The 20,882-nt window shown below is 41.0% G+C and overlaps 2 protein-coding genes across 2 annotated transcripts in view; one reads left to right on the top strand and one right to left on the bottom strand.

Annotated features, from left to right (window-relative positions):
* slc12a2 (solute carrier family 12 member 2) overlaps positions 1-14,567 on the top strand; it is a 60,232-nt gene extending 45,665 nt beyond the window's left edge. The window contains exons 21-27 of the mRNA XM_054612941.1: positions 652-699; positions 2,403-2,525; positions 3,309-3,420; positions 5,999-6,085; positions 6,992-7,127; positions 8,106-8,173; positions 9,648-14,567. Coding sequence (XP_054468916.1) covers positions 652-699; positions 2,403-2,525; positions 3,309-3,420; positions 5,999-6,085; positions 6,992-7,127; positions 8,106-8,173; positions 9,648-9,783 — 710 coding nt within the window. The 3' untranslated portion in view covers positions 9,784-14,567. The remainder of the gene's footprint in view (positions 1-651; positions 700-2,402; positions 2,526-3,308; positions 3,421-5,998; positions 6,086-6,991; positions 7,128-8,105; positions 8,174-9,647) is intronic.
* LOC129102780 (major intrinsically disordered NOTCH2-binding receptor 1-like) lies at positions 11,207-17,660 on the bottom strand. Its single transcript, XM_054613050.1, has 4 exons — positions 17,514-17,660; positions 15,866-16,114; positions 15,462-15,598; positions 11,207-11,348 (listed from the first exon to the last, which is right to left on the bottom strand). The coding sequence occupies exons 1-4, from the start codon at positions 17,658-17,660 to the stop codon at positions 11,207-11,209; spliced, it is 675 nt and encodes a 224-aa protein (XP_054469025.1).
* Positions 17,661-20,882: the final 3,222 nt, after the last annotated feature.

The raw sequence follows: 20,882 nt of genomic DNA on the forward strand, positions 1-20,882 counted from the left end.
AATTAGAATTGATTCATGCAGATTTGAGACCCTTCACATGTCTGTGAGTGCTTACTAAGCGGCCAGTTTGATTCATCTAGAGCAGGGGTGTCCAAACTACGGTCCATTTTTAATTGGCCCGCTACAAATTCTAAAAACATAACGGAATATGGCCCGCACATGAAACTTGCACTTAATGCTGCGTTCACACCAAAAGCGAAGCGAATATTTCTCGCGTCTAGTTTACATGTAAAGTCAATGCACAGACAGTAGACGCGAACTCGAGTCTGGCGGCGCGAATCAGGTGGAATATTCTCGGGACGCTGTGTTGCGACAGCCAATCAGCGTTGAGCTTCTCCTCCTGTCACTCTGTCATCGATCAGCCAATCAGCTGAAAAAAGTTTGGACACCCCTGATCTAGAGGCTCCAGAAACATTAGAGAACGAGTTGAACTCGTTGTTAAAGTCCCTGCAGGTGGACAAGCTTCAGCAAAGCTTCATGTGTTCCTTAAACCTCTGTCTGTTAGCATGAAGCATTAGAACTGTAAACTTTCTGCTGTGCTCAACTTCCTGTGGATCCATGTCTGAGAAACCTTGGTTGTCAACTGATGGATCATCAAATCAACATTACACCTCAATTCTACGTTTTTTTCTTTTGTCTCATGTTTCCCAGATGATGAGGAGGACAGCAAAGCTACGACTCGGCCCCTGTTGAAAAAAGGCAGGAGATCCACTTTATTGCGTTGCCTTAAAACCTCTCTCTTTCTCTCTTTACCAGCTTTGTTTTTTATCTTTATCCCCAACCATCCGTCTTTCTATCACCTCATTTCTCACTGTATATATTGATTCCTCTTGTATTAACACACCTCCCCGCTCCCTGCTGTCTCATCTCGTATATATCTCCTGGTCTGGTCCATATCTCTGGCCCGCTAGCTTGGTTGGCTTTGGGGAATAACATTTTGTCTCTTCCTCTCTTTCTCCCGCTTTCCTGTTAACAGCCGGCAGCTTGTAGCTCAAGCCCAGTCTCTGAAGCTGTACTCTGTGATAGTGCCTTTAACTCAATCCAAGTCTTGAGTATTTAATGTTGTAAGTGTGTGCCAACATTTCAGTTTCCTCCTCCTGTCTTCAGTCGCTCTCGTCTGCTGCTGCTGCTTCTCCTCTCTGGAGGTGACAGTTTGTCTGTGGCTTTCTTTTCCAGGATGAAAACTGCTCTCCTGTTTTCATGTCTCCAGCCCCGTCCAGCTAACCCCTGAGCTCCCTCTTTTCTATTGATGGTGTTTCCCTTGTATTCATTAAGACAAACTAAAATACATTATCCATTCTTCAGAAGAACAGTTTCCAATATAAAAACTGTGTTACTTTAAAATTAAGGCCTTTTACACCCCGAGGGCATGACAAATAAACAACACGAAAATACGAAATACTCTCCTGCGGATAATATATATCTAGGGCTTTTATTGTGAAAGGTAACAACGGAGAAAGTGGATCTGGTCTGGGCTGCCTTTGTCATGGTTGAAAGCCAGCCTAGACTATATAAGACGTGGACGTAGTCATCACCATATCACCCATTGGTTTGTGGACTGACGTTATAAAGCCTTCAGTTCGGCAATGGTTACAATGTTGTTTTTTTTGTCATTGTAAATCCAATCCATCCCTCGTTTTGAGCTGTGGAAAATTGTGATGGGAATCTTCCAACTGCTTTCAGACCTTTTTTGTATTTCATTAAGTTCATAAATGACAGTAAACCAGTGATTAAAACCAGTGACCAGTCTATAACTGATCAACTCTCAGAAAAATGCAATGCTAAAATCCGACTTGTTTTTGGTACTGGCTGGAAGGTGGAGAATCATTCTAAAAAACCTCCTCTAATGAAATATTTTTTTACTGATTCATAAAACTGAAAACGAACAAAACGATTGCCTCAGAACTCTGAATCTGGGACTTCCCCCCTCCTTACCCTGATGCTTTGGAAAATGTGACGTGTTGTGCCGAAACAAGCAAAAGTCCTGGTAATGGATAATGTGTTTAACTCCCAAATTTGTTGTTGGAACTAACAACTCCAAAATCCATACATAAAAATACAGATCTACAGGGGAAACACCAATCACAACTGTAGCGCTGAGGTTTGATGACTTGCCTTTTTAGTTTTAGTAACATTGTGTGTTATGTTGTAAGTTCACACCATCACACCCTTTTCAAAACCACAATAGTCATACTAGTCATTCAAACACAAGGCAACGTAATCTTACAGACACACTGACCAGTTCTAATAATACTTCCATGCTACTGACAGTTTGTCCTCTTGGATGTTGCCTACTGTCCCTCTCTCAGGACTCCTTAACAGGCCAGTCAGTAGAGTCACTACAGCTGTCTGTTGCCATCTAAATGTGCCCTTTGCTGTGTTGGTGTCGTTTGTGTGCGCAGACAAGAAGAGCCCAACTCTCCCCCTGAATGTGTCCGACCAGAGGCTGCTGGAGGCCAGCCAGCAGTTCCAGAAGAAACAAGGGAAGGGCACCGTGGATGTCTGGTGGCTGTTTGACGACGGAGGTGAGTCTGGGAGATTCGTCCCATGGCGAGGCTCATCAAGTCCATCCAATTAGATCCAGTAAATCAATAAAATAAGTGTATATACAATGAGTCAAATATGGCTGAAAGGATCTGTGTGTATGTGATTAGACCAAATGATAATCTATATTGCTGTTGAAGACTCTAAGAAATGGCACCTTGAGACAGTGAGAGATTGGGTTGCCAGGCAACAGCTTAAGCCAAAAATGCATACTTTTATGTTTTAGATGTTTAATATCTAAATATAAACATCTCCAATGCGGTATATAAAAACGCTATCAGTCAAGCTCTATTTGGACGGTCGCTGTCAACACAGAGGCATGGAGCTTTTTATGCTGTGAAGACAGCAAATCAATCCCCAGCTGTTAAGAGGATGAAATCCATTAGTGAGGTGTGGATTGGTGGAGCTGACGGAGCCAATATGTTGACATGACTCATTCTTTACTGGCAGAGTGATTCTGGGCGTCTGTTGGCCCAGCGTGGTGTAAAGATGTGAACAAGACCAGAGGCATGACTCATGTGTGTCATGTGACACTTCAAATCTGGCTCATCGCTGTCATGTCAGCCGTTCACTATGACAGCAGAGACTCCCGACACTCTTATGCTCAGGCTAAGCAGCTGTTGTTTTGGAGGCCTATGATGTCACTCTGGAGAACAACTTCTATATCCTCTACCTTTTGACTTCCACTAAGTGAGAGCCATCAGGTGTTTAGTGACATGACAGAAGCTCCATGCTGAGAAGCTGTTGTGATGTGTCCCGTCCAGGTCTGACCCTGCTGATCCCCTACCTGCTGACCAACAAGAAGAGGTGGAAGGACTGCAAGATCCGCGTCTTCATCGGAGGCAAGATCAACAGGATCGATCACGACCGCCGAGCGTAAGTACCACGACTCCTCCCCAAGGCCGAAGGTTAACATGAGTGGATAATATGATATTATAGGACATTTCCCAACATAACTGCTGGCAAAGATTAACCATTTTATTGAGTCTTTGTAGATTATAACATAAACCCTTTTGATCACTGCAAAAAATAAGAAAATCAGCTTCCACTGCTACCACATAAATTATTAATTATAATAATAAGGATAATGATATTTATGATAATTAAAATATAACTAATGGTAATAATAACAATAATAAATGATCATGATAAATATTACTATTATTGTGATTTATGTTAGACCTGTGTATTTTTGTTATTTTTATTGTAGTGATTGTTATAATTATAATAAAAGTTAAAGATAATATTTAAGGCTATACATAAAAATAAATGGTTCATGGCATACCCTATGACTGTCCTGGTGCGTAATGATGATAGATTACTGCCGTCACTTACATTCATTCTGCCCATCATGAACATCATCATGCTTTCCTCTCAGCAGCACACGTCTGTTCACATGTCGGGAATAAGAACTACAACATGTGTAAGATGAACTCGAAACACAAATCCTGACTGTGTCCTGTGAATGCACTTTTTGAAGATCACTCGTATTACATTCTTACATTCTGTTAAGAGGCAAATATGTTTTATTGCATCACAAATAGGATAAACATCTCTTTCAATCATACTATTAAGTTAAAAACAAACACGCAATCTTAAATTAGGTAAAAATGAACTGAGACTTCTTGTCTGCAGTTCACAATAATTGTAGAAAACCTACCAGTATGTTTAAAGGAGGCTGCCAAATAGAGAAACTAAGTAGTGGAGCCATCTGTTTGGACCAACGGCACATGAAGTGAACATCCTGTCTGTTTTGTGGTTGTATCCCCTCTGGATTATGTCCTCATCAGAAGATGGTGTGTGTGACCACAGCTTGACATTTCCTTGTTATTGTAGGGAGAAGCTTTTCCCATCAAATCTCATTACTGTAAATTATGTCAATTAGCTGATGTGACGGCATGTAGAGTTGTCCAACACAACTTTATTCAGACAGAGTTTTTATGTTTATTGATGTTACAGTAAAAGTTAAAGCTTTTAGAAATGGCTTTCCTTCCTACACTGAATAAGAATATTGATATCAATCTTACGTCATTAATAAAGTGGTACACTTATCTGAGCATAAAGACTGGAAGTAGAGGTTAAAGTAAAACAATGAACCCTACCAACACTGCTAAAGCTCACTGATTAACATGCAGTATCTTGTTTGTTTAATCTGTGAACCAGCACAAACCTGGCTGTTGTATGCCAAGAAATAGGTCTATCAAAAAGCACTAATGATAGATAGTCAGTCGGCTTCAGAGGAGATGATAGGTATCTAACTATGAAGCTAGGAGTCCTTCATGTCCGTCTGTCTGTCTGCATGTGGGTGTGTCCCTGCCGTAGCTCAAGAACCGCTCAAAAAAAAAAATTATATATATATATATTTTTTTTTTTTTGAGACCAATAACAAGATGGACTTCCACATTTAAATAACAGTAAGCAGAGTTGTCTTTCAGTGAAAGGGGAAAGCACACAGATATGATGGGTTATAGTGAGACGTGCCATGCCCAGCTCACTAACTCCTGTAGAACTTGTACCAAAGTCTGGCAATTTAACGCTGTCACGATGACTTAATGACCCTTCTTTCTTATACACGTTATTTTTGGCAAAGACATCGGCCACGTATTTATTTATTTATTTATTTATTTATTAACTGGATCCCCATTAGCTGACGCCTTGGCAAATAAGCCTATTCCCAAAATGTTCACCTATTCCTTGGATGGAGTAGGATGAGCCATTTCCAATGGGCATGTCTCACCCTCTCCACCTCTCTGGGTCTCTCATTGTCCCCTACAGCTGCCTCCTACCTCCTGTTGTTGGATAAAATTAGCTTGGTGCTAGCAGCCAAGCCTTTTATCTCTGTGAGCGAGCACACAGCTCTACGTGCACTCTGACATCTTTGTGTTTGTGCACTATGAATCTACAAATTGACAATTTCAACCAATAAATTACACTCCAATGTTACCCCCTGTCAAACTAGAAGGTTCTCCCATTGCACTCAAGTAGTTGCGGTATATCTTTGTTAAAAATCCATTTTTATTTTACCCCTCGTGATTTTTATCTGTACAGGTGCCTGTACTTATTTTTACCTTTGAACTGTTTCCTGCTCTCTTTTAGTTCATTCACTTCAAAGGGTCAGTTCACTCAAATATCACTCCAGAAAATATATTTTTTGGGGGGCTGAAAATCCCACATTTGATGTTATAGAACAAGCGTGTGTTATCAGCTTCTTTGAAGTGGAAGCTAAAGGAAATGAATCACATACAAAGAATGTCCCAGTAAAGCCCGTCTCACCTGCCTCCCCCCTCCCAGAAACTCACGTGTTCAAACAGAGTTCTTTAAAGCAGCTTCCCCTGGCCTTCAGAATGACTCAGTGCTGTTATATCTGTCCACAGCACCTGGGATTGAAAATGTCTTCCAGCTGGTATTGCAGCATTTTTCTCAAAGCTCTTTTTTTTTTTTTTTCTCTGTGCAGGATGGCCACTCTGCTGAGCAAGTTTAGGATAGACTTCTCAGACATCAACGTGCTGGGAGACATAAACACCAAGCCCAAGAAGGAGCAGTAAGTCTTCCTCCATCTTCACAATCATTCCAAAAACTGCAGAGTAGAATCTACTGAAATCATTAGTGAATACAATCAGAACTTCTTTAAGAGAAGGGAAAGAGAAGAGAGTATGACATGTATCTTTAGCGCTGTGGACCTGAACATTTTATTATGAATAATTTAAGTGTATCAAGGCAACAGGTAAGCATGGAAGAAGTGTTGAGTTTGCATTATTCCGGGAGCAGGGGACATTAGTGATGAAGACCTATCTCCAGTAAAGACCTCTTCTCTCTGCTGTTGACCCCGATCTCTAGAACAAAACTTACTCGACTTACACAACCTGAAAACGTACCTTAAATGTCCATTTAAATTTTCCATCACGTTGTAAAATTGTGTGTATGCACATCTACATTAAGCATGGGAGGTCAAAGTTGAACGTGGAAGTAGCTGTTGAAGATTTAATGGGTGTCTACAGGAGACAGTTTGGTATTCACTTCCATAAAAAAGTTATAACACGGTTAATACTGTTTTTTTTGTTGTTGTTTTTTTAAAGCTTCTTTGACATTAGCTGTATTACCATTTGCATATTTTTGAGTATTTTGAATATTGCATTACAACCTTAATGTAACATATGTAGCCTATAGTGCCAACTTGGACCGAACTAGCTCTTTCAGTCTGACTTATTAATGAAGGTGTTTAGAGAGGCTGTAGACTTGTTTGTGTTTCTTGACCTGACAGATGTGTTAGTATTGATATTGTCGTCATGATTGATAAAACGAAGGCCAAAACTACAGAAATTAGACTCAAGTTACTGAGTTATGCTTTTTAATAATAAATTGAAATAATAACACCACTGAACTCTGTTTGGTTGTATCTCCATCTACTGTTGTCACATGAACTAACCATGAATCTGTGGCTGTGCAGCGTGTCGGCCTTCGAGGAGATGATCGAGCCGTATCGGCTGAAGGAAGACGACATGGAGCAGGAGGCGGCCGAGAGGCTGAAGGACAGCGAGCCCTGGAGGATCACCGACAACGAGCTGGAGCTCTACCGCGCCAAGGTCAGCACGCAGCCAAACGCTTTAACTCACCGTTTGCTATATCGCTCTGTTTCTGGTCATTTCAGGAGACTCAAGACTTTGTCGATAATGAACAAAGTTGCGTATGATTACATGATCTCACAAAATAAACAGTCAGCGGAATAAGAAACCTCAGGTTCATTTTAGGTTCTGACTTTGATTTTAATTAATTGACCATTTCATGCAATGAGGATGCAGAAAAACTTGTTCGTGCTTTTGTTTCTGGTCGTCTTCACTACTGTAACACTTTGTTTTATGTCCTACCAAAGCTACAGACCAGTCAGAATGCTGCTCAATTAGAGTAATATAGCTCCCGTTTTATGCAACCTACACCGGCTCCCAGTGTCTCTTAGACTTGATTTTAGAAGTCCATTTCTTAGTTTTTAATGCCCTAAATGGCCGCGCCCCCTTTGATATGGCAGACTCCCCATCGTTTTATGATCCTCCACAAACCCTGAGATCTTCACAGCTCCCCTTCAAACTGTTCCAAAGTTCACCACAAACACCTTTGGGGATGCTACTTCTAGTCATTACGCCTAAAATATGCAAACACTTTAAATAGACTTTCTGACTCACTGGATGGTTTATACAAACAAATCTAAATGTTTTGTTTTAATATTGCCTATAAATAGCAGCTGTCTGTTTTCAATCTTGTATACATATTTTGGTCATTTAAGATAAAAGGACCACAAATTTTCTCCCGTCCTCTTAGTCTATGCTTTTTAAACTTGTGTTTTTGCTGCTGAATTGTAAACCTTTTGTCCTGCATCCTTTGCCTGAAGGTGCCATATACATCAAATTCATTCATACCGATGTGACCGTCTCTATAAACAGAGTAGAGACAGTCCAGTGTGGCTCTGTGAGCTGTGCTGCTGGCTCAGAGTCAGTGCTTAGGATGGTTATCTGGTAAGATGATACCTGAATGTTTCAACCTGTTTCTCTGTTTGTTTTGCTCCTCAGACTAATCGTCAGATCAGACTCAACGAGCTGCTGCAGGAGCATTCCAGCACAGCCAACCTCATCGTCATGTAAGCTGCTGCTCTGTCTGTGTCTGCGTGTGTGTATGACAGGTGGCCTTAGTTATAATTTCCATGACAGTAGTTGTGCTCTGCTGACATTTCATTTCTTTAATATCAATTAGTCACCTTAGGAATGCAACTTCACATTTGCAAGTGTTTTCGTTTTCACTTATACATGTGGATTAACCCACTAAGCTTTTGAGGTACTTATGTTGTCTTTTGACTGGGGATTTGATTCATGAGTGTGACGCCATGAATGACCTCCAGGATAGACTGTCTGAAAGCCTCCAACACCATCCCCACAATAACTATTAATGTGCTTTGCTTCAGTCCCCCCTCCAGTGTGGCAGCGTGTGGCAGACAGCTTTGCCTTGCACACTACAGTCCCCTCAATCCTTTCAGTGACACCACTGCATTGGCACAAAAGGCCAGAGTACCAGAGCCGTAAAATCCTGTCTTGTGATTAAAAACTCCCTTTAGAGTACTGGGTACAGTAAAATCAGGGTTATAATAAGATATTTTATATGAAAGTGTGCTCTCACACCTGGACCACTTTCCTATTACAACCCTCATTGTGGTGAAAGGGTGTTTGTAGTAAAATCTGTTCATCAGGATTTAAGAACTCTGCTGCCACCTTCTGTCCACAGTTAGCCATTGCACCCAGCACTTTAACAGTCACAACATCACTCTTAATAACCCGGCAGCAATCCTGTCAAATGAGACCAGAGACATCTTTGGGTTCATCTGGGCTGGACCAAGAGGAAGAAAAGTATACATTGTTGCATTCTAGTTCTGGTCCAGTTCCTGTTCACACTGACTTCAAACGCACCAAGAGGAGTAAACTCGATGTGAAAGCACCCTAAGAAAAAGTGACAGCCCCAGTGCCATCTGAACAGCTCTGGGTATCAAGAACCGTCATGTGTTGAAGAATAAAATGAGATGTCAGGTTGGAATCATAACCTTTGAACAGATAAGACCTGACTGTTATTTTGTCCATTTTCAGCTTTCAGTTTTTAAATAGTTTTTTAAAGCCATAATTTGAGGTGAGTGATCTTAAGTAGACATGGCTTCATTTCAAGGGGTCTTAAGCCAAAGGGTTGGGGACAACCTTCTCTTTAAAACATTCTCTCAAAACTAGTTTGTTGGAATATGTAGAAGATGTCTGTGTCTTGATGGTTAGCCACATGTTAGGAGAACCATTGGAGGTCAATGCCTAACCTGAACCATTAGAGGTCTATGCCTAACCTCCACCATTGGCGGTCAATGTCAAACCTCCACCATTGAAGGTCAATGTCAAACCTCCACCATTGAAGGTCAATGCCAAACCTCCACCATTGGAGGTCAATGCCAAACCGCCACCATTGAAGGTCAATGCCAAACCTCCACCATTGGAGGTCAATGCCAAACCTCAACTATTAGTACTAGTACCAATGAATTAAAACAAAAGCAGTCCTGCTAACAATGTCCTCTCTTTGTCTTGCAGGAGTCTGCCACTGGCCAGGAAGGGCGCGGTGTCCAGCGCTCTGTACATGGCCTGGCTGGAGGTGTTGTCCAAGGACCTGCCTCCCATCCTCCTGGTGCGCGGCAACCACCAGAGCGTCCTCACCTTCTACTCTTAAATACACACGGGAGAACAGAAGTTTTTAAGTCTCACATCCACTTCTGCCTCTGGGAGCAGACCACACACACACACACACACACACACACACACACACACACACACACACACACACACACACACACACACATCCCAGCTCCAGTCCAGACCTAAGGTGCACTACATACACTCCAGAGACGGTAGAAAACACAGCCACTGATGGAAACAACGCTGGTAATGTGAATAAAGATGAAGGAAGTGATACTGGTTGAGATGTGTAAAAGCCTTCAAGTGATAGAGGAATGTGGGGGGGGGTGGGGGGTTGTAAGGTTGCCCACTCTGCTCTTTTCTCTCTATTTATTCCAAGATGTCCGGGTTTTTTTTCTCTTGTAGCTCTAGTTTCTTCTAATTTCCTCATGACATTTTTTTCATATTTGTCAAAGTTGATTGCTCTCAGGCTCCAAAGCAGTCGCGCACAATGTTCTCATTGTCGTTCTCACAATCTGGAGTATCTTGATGTCATACTCGTCACGTTAATTGGACCATTTTTTTGTTTGTGATGCAGCAATAATCACCCTGTTGTTATCCTTAAACTTTGGGAGAGAACCATGCAGAATGCTTTGCAACACTCTCTAAAGCCTTATGGATGTGCCTTCCAGTTGAATCAGATGAAATAATTATAATCTATCCAGATTGACAATATTACCTATTATATTAGTGGATACTAGTTAGTTTTATTGAGTTTTAAATGTGATTCCTTCTTAGTTGGAGCATTGTATTTATGCGAGTGGGTTGCATGGATTTAATGAAGGGTGTCCACTTGGTTGCATGAAGACTTTCTGTCATTTCTCTTTCTTTCCCTTTTTACCCCCAATCAACATGTTTATTTATGGCCATAGCATTTTTTTTAAATTCACCTTTTTAGTTTTCCTTTTAAAGCTGTTGAATATTTACGATAGCCTCAGCTATTCGACACATGACGCAGTTTAATCTTTTAGGCCCTGTGCCTAAAAATGTTTTTATGGGTCTTAAATTTAAGATCTTATGTTTGTCAGAAAAGATGTGAACGTAGTTTTTCCACTCGCCTCGGCAGGTGGAGAGACTATGCCGATTGACTAAATGAAGTCTTTCTTTTAACAACTTCTGTGTTTCTGTGTCCACATGTATGGTTCTTCCCCTGAGAAAGACACTGCTCTACCCAATAAGCTAGCTAAAACCTTGCCTTAACACTAGAACTAACGATTGTCACGAGTTCCTTTTCTCTTATAAGCCATAGTGGCTGGACAGTCTGTGGGTAAATGCAGATAGCGACCTGCTGGTTACATGTCATGAGAAGTGTTTCAGCACAATTGTTCTTCTTTACTGTATATGCATCCTTATTTTTTTCCCATAGTCCACCTGCATTAGTCTGTTACATTGCTTTCTGTGTGCTGCCGGCGAAGCGGTCAATCAACGGATAGTAACGGCAGCACTTTGGTGCCACAGTAGACTTGTTGCTCGTTTGCCATCCGCTGGTCTCCCGTTCCTACGAAGCCTGTGATGGGCAGAGAGAGCGACCCACACACGAGCTTCACACTGGAAGACTTGCTGGCAGGAAGAATGTGACTTTAGAATGTGTCATGGCTAAGTGAACATATACTTCTATGCATATGAGCTTGTGTTGCGAAAGTACTTGTAATAAAAGTCCATGTCCATGTGAACGGATCTACTCGCCTCAGTTCATGTCAGGCAGCGGCTTGTAGCCTTTTTGTGAGGGCGCCATGGCTCCAAGAAAAGCCATGTGTCGACCATTTCCCTATTTTAAATAGGTCACATGTATCTCCCTGTTCTGCTCTGACGTCGTCGGCCCAAATTAAAACTGGTTTCTGCTGTTACAAAACGACAACTTCCTTTTTTGGAGCGCCATGATGAATTTATTCCCAAGGTGCGTTCAGAATGAATGCAAAGTGAAATTTAGATGTCTCACCATTGCCTTTTAAAATTTGTGTAAAGGAGTACCAGAGCCTTATACGGCGTCTTTATGTCACTCTCCTCAGCCCGAAGTCCAAATATGGTCACTTCGACTAACTGGTTGCAAAAAAAACCAAGATGGTGACGGCCAAAATGCCAACCTCAAGGCTTCAAACCCCCTAGTCCACAAACCAATGAACAAGGTCAAGACAACTTCGTCCACTTCTTATATAGTCTATGGCAAAGATGCATAGGAGTGAAAAAAAATGCATGCTTATTCCAAAGAGTTTCAATTCATAAAAATAGAGACAAATAAAAATAAAAAAAACAAGTTGAGTCTTTAGAAAATAAAGAATGAACAGGAAGTTGATGTTTTGCTCTGAAATCAGATTTCACAGCTAGCTCACACTGAATGGCTGTGCAGTCACTAAAGACCAGTAAACAGATAACTGAACCAGTTAAGCGATATAATGTGTGTTTAACAATTTGTTTTCAGTCTGAACACACCTTAAGTCACCTTCAGTGGGGCACACATAAGTGTTTCATATGAGTGCATTGCCCTGAAAAATGAATAATTTCATTTGATTCTGGATAACATAAGTCTTTGGGTTAATCAGGAAAATGTTTTGCTAAATGCAGTTTTTAAAAGAAAGAGAAAATAACTGCACAGCTCATTGTCGTTAGCATAGAGTGGAACGGTTCCACCATATGCTAATGACAGCAGCTAACTGGAGAGGAAACTCGGACCTAAACTGCAACACAATTCAGAAGATAAGCTCTATCCTGGTTCTAGGTTAGAAACTGCCACAAAATTTACGGAATAAAACAGGGTTCTATTTACTTCTAATGTAGCATGTAATTTTAGCATTTAGCTTGTTTCTTTCATGTACTCTCTCCTTTACTGTATGCAAATCAAAAGAGAAGTGTGAACACAATGCTTAGGTTAGCTGAATGTACTGTATAATATTGAACACTACCGCTCGGAGTTATCATTCTAATCTCCTGTTTCTCATCCTGTATATTTCCTGCATCGGTTGCAGTAAGCGCCCAGAGGTACACCGTGTGTCGGCTTCATTGTGCTGTTAGCCTTCATGCAGCTGCATCCCATCATCCCTCTGTGCTTCACCTGCAGAATGTGTAGGCCGGGAATATGTCATGCATACATACATACGTATGCATGTGTGTGATGGTTAGTAGTACTTAAACACTAACTATATGTCATGCTCATCATTGTATTGAAGACAGCCTTTAATACTTTTCCAGGTATGTGAAAAGCATGTACTGGGTGAGGAACTCTAAACCTTTGATTGAAGGCACAGTCAGAGACGACCCCTGCTTGAGTTATAGCATGCAATAGCATCCCCCAAAACATCCTCACAGCTCACTGTTGGTGTTAGTAGAGGTCTTTGGATCGGGGTTTTGACCGGATTTATATCGGACTTGTGAAAAAACCCTTCTGAAGACCAGAGGATACTTTAATGTGGTCGCCCCAGACTGTCCAATCAGATCTATTCGGGTATTACACATGTTGATAAAACAGATTGGGATACTGCCCGACCCTATTCGAATTAATCAAATTAAATTGTTTTGGCCCGTACATGTATCTGTGTATGTGTTTTAAACTGTAAAAATGAAAAAGTCAACACATCTCTACCTCTGCTGCTTTGATTTTGTCCATTTTTGTAAAATTTCTTACAATTGGCCCGACTTTATAAAAAAAGCAGCATTAAATCCCTGAAGGGCAACTCTGATTGGCACAGTTGAGCGATTGACCTTTGCCAATAATGCATCATTTCCGGTGCTACAAAATGGTGAAGTCCATTGATCTCTTGTGTGGAAGTAATTAAAACAAGATTCTGACCTTTGGGGGCGCTATTATTCGCTATGACAAAGTCCAGGAGTGTCTTTAACTCCATTCATTTCAGTCCTGCTGTGAAGCACTCACTCTCCCTTACTGTTACATAGCAACAATATTACAAACAACACGGGTTACTCTATATTTGTACATTAAAGAATCTCTCTCTCTCTATATATATATACATATACATATGCCTATATATACACATATAAATGTTTTAGCCTGCCCTGGAGGGATTTTTGATATGTCATTAAATGAAACAAAAAGACCTCCTGTCCACATTTTACAACCAAATAATAAGTGTTTGTGTGTGACTTCGTTTATCTCCCGATAGATTTTGAAACCTGTCTGACGGTACTGCTGTTCTACTGAACAAACCCAATGTGTCCTGTACTCATATTGTCAGCCACCATGTCATCATTTGATATCTCCTGATCATCCGATGTATTTTTCTGCCAAAGCCCCCCCCTTCCCTCTCTGGTCCCTATCAGTGGTGTGTCGAGCCATGATATTGGATGATGTTGTTCACGCTGCGAGCATTAACTATCCTGTAAATAAACTTCGTAGTCTAATGGTATAAACAAAGAGAATGGAATAATTATTTCAAAATGGAGAAAGATATTTATTTTAGTTCAGGATTTTCTCCACATTCTTTTTTTCTTTTTGCTATATATTTGGTTTTGGTTGTAAGTTAATTTGCATGTTGATTTCTTTTTCGTTTATCATTTTGTTGCCTTTTGATTTTAGCAAATTTTGTCTGTGTATTTCTGTCTTTCAATGCCTTTTGAAGAAAAGACATCACTTAAAAAGAAAAAAGCAGATCAAACCTGTTTTCACCTGCTTTCACACAAACATGGATGGAATCGACCCAGCCGGTTGAAGCAGTAATGTTTTGATACACTGTACTGTTAACAGTCACAGCAATGCTTTTTCTAACATTTTAACATTTATGATTACCAATACTTTGTACATCTTTTATTGCAATAAATAAATCAAATGAAATCAGATACATTTTCATTGTCCTTTTGTGCTCTGTGTTATTTCTACTAGGAAAGAGTACAGGGCTGGGGTCACAAGATGTTTAAAGCATTGTTTCGCCTCCTAAAACAATTGCTAATTTGTTTTATGTAAGGTGCAAACATTTAAAGCAATTAAAACAAAAGGTAGGATACCTCAAATAATGATGAAAAATAAACATAGACACAGATTAACATACATTTACAAAAATATTTTGCATCTTTGGTGGTGCCTTAGTGGTTGTTGTGATTACAGCATAATGAAAACCTAGTTAGAAATATATTCCACTTCTGCCAATAGAGCCCCTTAAATCCTGCACACTGTACCTTTAAGGCTTAAAGATGACTTTGCATTTATTTATATCTGCAGTCAGTTACTGGCTATTTTAGCCAATGAACAATCTACATTTGTATTTGTTAACACATTTATCTTCTTATATTATCCATCAGATCAGAGTTTTCCCTGACATGGGAGTCAGTGGAGCGGGTCAAATTTTACGGTCAAAAGAAAAGTTCCTTATTGGTTTAAACGGCCTTCAACAGCAACCTGTTTTCTCCAATGGTTGTCTGTCTGTACTTCCAAGATGCTGGTGCAGAGCTAGATGTTCCAGCTGATACCTGCCAAGCTATCGTAGAATTTGCAGTGGGGAATTCATGGTCCCCAGCTGTGTAGCCAAAATATTTTTGTCCATTATGACTTTTCTAGTCCTCTGTCAGAATCTAATGAGAACAGAAAGATATATTACCACCGCTTTACAAAGAAGTGGTGGTAATAGTTGCACTATACTGTACAATGGCCACGTCCTCATCGATCAGTTTTTATTCTGTAGAACCACTACTGGCACTATGATTACAATAAGTAGGGCACAAACGCACAAAACAATTAAAGACATGATTTTACAAAGTCTTTTTCTCTTGTGTTCCGCTTCTTTCTTCTTCAGTAAAGAGTCAAAACCCGGTGTGTAGAGATCCTCGAGCCAAAAGTCCAGATCTCTAGGAGTCTTCTCTTCCTCCTGCAATGAAAATGAAGATAGGCATCACCATATGTTGTTCATAGCTACACTGAGGTGTGTTGCTCAGGGCTTCTGGGGCCTGGGGGTCAGTTGGTGTGAAGTAGCACCATGAACAATATGAAATGAATCAAACGATCTTCAAAGTGTATCCCTTTATGTACTCAGCTGTCCTCCATCCTGACTTTTTTATTTTTGCACCAATCCCTCCCCCAAACACCCATCCGTCCTGTCAATCATCCACAGCCCCTCCTCCTCTCCACAAATCACCTTTAAATAATCGGCGAGGTTCCCGTGGACTGTCTGTGTGTCGTACTCCCTGACGGTCCAGGAGGGCTTGGACTTCTTGTTGTCCACCACTTCCATCGCTCTCGTGTCCATGAACAGAGGGTTCCTTTTAATGTTGGACTTCAGAGTGACCGGTGTGATGTGCCTCTCCAGGTATCTGTCCTCAAACGCCACGGGACTGGCCTCTGGAGAGGGAGGAGACCAGCTTTCAGTCTTTACCCTTTGCCCCCTCTGTGGAGACAATGAGGCAGCTTTTTCAATTCCTAACATCCACCACACTTTCTATAGACGAAGAAGAAACACTTATCTTTTACTTATATATTAGTTTTCCAGTGTATCACATATTCACATGGATGGATTACAGGACGTGCCTACTGGGTACAGGACCAGGGGCCGCAAGTGTCAGAGCCCCCCAGTCTTCACCTTCAAAATGTCACTCAAAGAGACAAATACCAACCAGGAGAAAACTCAAAGTGACCACAAAGAAACAAAAACGACGATTAAAGAGTAACAAAAAGACACCGAGACCCAAAAAATAACTATAACATGACAAGAATACATCTGCAAAGAGACACAAAAAGCCATAACAACGACTACAAAAAGAGACAAAACAACCACAAAGACACACACAGCTACATAGAGACTCAAAATGTAAATAATGAGAAACAAAGATTACGAAGATACACAAAGCAACTACAAAGAGACACACAATGACCACAAAGAGAGGCTAAACAACTATAAACCCTGTGAGTCTTCCTGTAGGAGAGGTGGTAGGTCCTTTTGCATGTCCGTGCCCAGGGGCCCGGTGACTGATAATCCGCCCATGCATATTCAAAATAGTTTGTAGACTTCTTTGTAGCCTTACTGTTAATATTTCTAAATGACTTCCAGTCTCTAGTTTCTTGTCCTATTCTAGATGTGGGATTATATTATTTACGTTTCACCTCATTGAATGTCACTTATTGTTTTTGCAATTATCTCATTTTCCAGCAGATATCACCATTCAGTCTCATCTCATATTAGACCATCATTTATGGTTCTGATAATAAAACATGAAAGCACTCGTAGCCAGATTCATAAACCCAGAGTTAGCAGTCAGTTGATAACCAGCTTCATGATAGCGGTTATCCATGATCTCTGATCTTAGCATAACTAGCTATCGGTTGAAATTCCCTTACACACATGCACTAAATCGTATGACCAGGGTTGAAGGATAGATGGTGTGGTATGTTGTACGGAAAAACCTTGAGAGTTTGGACTCCCCCTCCCTTCATTTTACAGCTCTGAGAGCGACCCTCCTTCTGTTTCCTGTTCACAAAGTGTCTGGATTTTTCATCAAACATTAGCTAACGCTCCTGTCCTCTGAATCCTCTGGATAAATACTGAATGCAGCATTGTCCTGTTCTCTTATCTTAAACCCACTATCTCACCTCAGCTCCAGGTAGTGATCATGATCCCTGCTAGGAAATCATTCATGAGGACTAAACGCACGTCATGAATCAGGTCTTTGTGTTGGGTTGTCATGTGGAATTGTTTTTTTTAAGGAACCAAATACATCTATCCATGTCAAAGGGGAGAAACAAGACAAACAAGCATACAGAGAGATGACGCTGTGACATTTAGTCCTCACCTGGGAGTAGACTCTGTTCTGCCAGTGTTTCTGACTGGACAGGACCGACCCGACCTGGAACATTCCGTGCGTGGCCGGCAGCATCCCAACGTCCAGCTGGAGGAACTTCCCCGGGTGGTTGTTGTTGGGCAGAACGGAGATGTCCATCCCGGCTGTGTTGCTGCCTCCACACTGAACGCTTCACCTGGCTGGTGAGCACATGCTCACTACAACTTGCGAGCTCTGTAATAATTCATGAAGAGCAAGATATTCATGAGCCAGTATCACTTGCAGGTGTGTGTAACCCAAGAGCCTGACGCTGAGGACAGCCAGTGTCAGTGGACAGAGAGAGAGAGAGAGAGAGGGAGGCCCAGAGCCTTAGTTTACATGAGCTACATATTCAATTCAATTCAGTTTATTTTGTATAGCCCAGAATCACAAATTACAAATTTGCCTCAGAGGGCTTTACAATCTGTGCACATGCGACATCCTCTGTCCTTCCCTCACATCGGCACAGGAAAAACTCCCCTAAAAAACCCCTTTAACAGGGAGAAAAAAGGAAGAAACCTATGGGAGAACGACAGAGGAGGGATCCTTCTCCCAGGATGGACAGAATGCAATAGATGTCATGTGTACAGAATGAACAGCATAACAGAGATACAACACATTCAATGTATATGACATAAATGATTCATATAATAAGACTACTTATAATAACAGCAGCAATTATTACAGTAGAATTATAGTTATGAAAATAGGGATAGTAATGTGATTAATAATAATAATCAAAGTAGCAGTGGGTGTCAGTCGGCTCACAGCAGGAGGCACGACTACGGTCCAGGTACCACAACGATTCATGGAAACCTGCAGAATGAGAAAGCAAAAGGGCTTCAGGGTGGAAGTAAAGCTAAAATGCTTAATGGTACAGGTAATAGTAATAGTAATGTGACTAGTAATAATAATGGTGGTAGCAGTCGGTGTCAGCAGGGCCGTAGCAGGATGCACGACCACGGTACAGGTACAGCCACGATTTATAGAAGCCTGCGAAGCGAGAAAGCACAAAGACTCCAGGGTACAAGCAAGTCAATAAGCGTAATAGTACAGGCAATAGTAATAGTAATGTGACTAATAATGATAGTGGTAGTAGTAGTGGGTGTCAGCAGGGCCTCAGTAGGTGGCACGATGACAGTCCAAATATAACCCCGATTCCTGGGAACCTGCGAGGCGAGAAAGCACAAGAACTCCGGGGAAGAAGCAAAATCAGTAATGTGCATAAATAGGAGATTAATACATAAAGATGGAGGTAAATGGACTGTACTTGTATAGCGCTTTTCTAGTCTTCCGACCACTCAAAGCGCTTTTACATTACTAATCATTCACCCATTCACACCCATTCATACACTGATGACAGGAGCTACCATGCAAGGTGCCACCTGAACATCAGGACCCTAACTAACATTCATACACATACATACACCGCAGGAACAGCCTGCAGGAGCAATTTGGGGTTAAGTGTCTTGCCCAAGGACACATCGACATGGACTGCCGGAGCCAGGGATCGAACCGCCGATCCTCTGATTGTGGGACGACCCCTCTCCACTGAGCCACAGAGCCACAGCCGCCCGGAGGGAGAGAAGAGGAGAGAGGAGCTCAGCGTATCCTAGGTAGTCCCCCGGCTGTCTAGGCATATAGCAGCATATCTAGGGGCTGGACCAAGGCGAACCTGAACCAGCCCTAACTATAAGCGCTATCAAAAAGGAAGGTCTTAAGCCTGCTCTTGAAAGTGGTGAGTGTGTCTGCCCCCCCGGACTGAAACTGGAACCTGGTTCCACAGAAGAGGAGCCTGATAACTGAAGGCTCTGGCTCCCATCCTACTTTTATATACTCTAGGAACCACAAGTAACCCTGCATTGATTGAGCGCAGCTTTCTAGTTGGGTAATATGGAACTATAAGTTCCTTAAGATAAGACGGTGCCTGACCAGTTAGAGCTTTGTAGGTAAGTAAAAGAATTTTAAATTCTATTCTTGATTTAACAGGGAGCCAGTGCAGAGAAGCTAATACTGGAGTAATATGATCTCTTTTCTTAGTTTTTGTTAGAACACGTGCTGCAGCATTCTGGATCAACTGTAAAGATCTAAGAGACCTATTAGAGCAGCCTGATAATAAGGAGTTACAGTAATCTAGTCTAGAGGTAACAAATGCATGAACTAGTTTTTCTGCATCGCTTTGAGACAGGATTTGCCTGATTTTCGCAATGTTACGTAAATGAAAAAAGGCTGTCCTTGAGATCTGTTTTATATAAGAGTTAAAAGACAGATCCTGGTCAAAGATAACTCCAAGGTTCTTAACGGTAGTGCTGGATGCTAGAGCAATGCCATCTAGAGAAACTATATCGTTAGATAATTGAATTCGAAGGTGATCTGGACCTAGTAGGATAACTTCTGTTTTTTCAGAGTTTAACATTAAGAAGTTACAGGTCATCCAGGTTTTTATGTCCGTAAGACATGCTTGAAGTTTAGAGAACTGGTTAGTTTCGTCTGGCTTAATTGATAGATATAACTGGGTATCATCTGCATAACAATGAAAGTTTACTGAGTGTTTTCTGATAATATTCCCCAAGGGAAGCATATATAAATATCAGATGACTGGTATATAAACATATATACCAGTCATCTGAGGACTGTATTATGTAAAACCTGCCAGTGGTTGAAAGTAACTAAGTACAGTTACTACAAGTACTGCAATTAAATCAGGGTTGGTAATCTTGAAAATCGAGCAAGACTGCGTTGGATTAGAAAAAGTTATCCAACCTAAAAACCCAGACCAGTGAATTATTTTCCAGTAAAAGTAACTAGCAGCACTAGCTCCAAATAATATATATACAAATTATATATTTAGGAAGATTACCAACCCTGCCTTTAAGTACAAATTTGAGGTACCTGATTATCAGTTTTAATGCTACTTTGTACTTCTACTCCACTACAATACAAAGGGAAATATTGTACTCAATTGTAATTATTTGACAGCTTTAGTTATCCTTGATAAGCTTTTCGTATTTGATTGACTGCAAATGTATTATTTCCATAATTGTTTACGTAATTTTTCATGCCAAATATTTCATGGTTCCAGCTTCTCAAGTATGAAGATTTCCTGAATTGGCAAATGATTATGATGATTAGGATTATTTCCTAGGGGCTAAAGATGCTCAAAAGCTAACCAAACTTGACACACTCTTCAGACCTGATGAAAGACTTGTCTTGACTTTGGTGTATCAAAATTGCTCAGTAGCTCCCCCTACATGTTAGAAATAAGAAGCCCCTCGCAGTAGGTTTCACCAAGATCTATATTAAAATCCACAATTTACTGGATCAGCACTTTTGCTCATGAAG

Source organism: Anoplopoma fimbria, chromosome 14, assembly GCF_027596085.1.
Source record: "Anoplopoma fimbria isolate UVic2021 breed Golden Eagle Sablefish chromosome 14, Afim_UVic_2022, whole genome shotgun sequence".
Lineage (NCBI taxonomy): Eukaryota > Metazoa > Chordata > Actinopteri > Perciformes > Anoplopomatidae > Anoplopoma > Anoplopoma fimbria.

Bases quoted from the DNA above. Each gene is read 5' to 3' on its own strand.
- LOC129102780 (XM_054613050.1), bottom strand. From the start codon at position 17,660: ATGGACATCTCCGTTCTGCCCAACAACAACCACCCGGGGAAGTTCCTC. The intron at 16,115-17,513 runs GTGAGGACTAAA...TTGTCTCCACAG, and splicing joins AGAACAGAGTCTACTCCCAG to AGGGGGCAAAGGGTAAAGAC. The intron at 15,599-15,865 runs GTGATTTGTGGA...TTTTCATTGCAG, and splicing joins ACCTCGCCGATTATTTAAAG to GAGGAAGAGAAGACTCCTAG.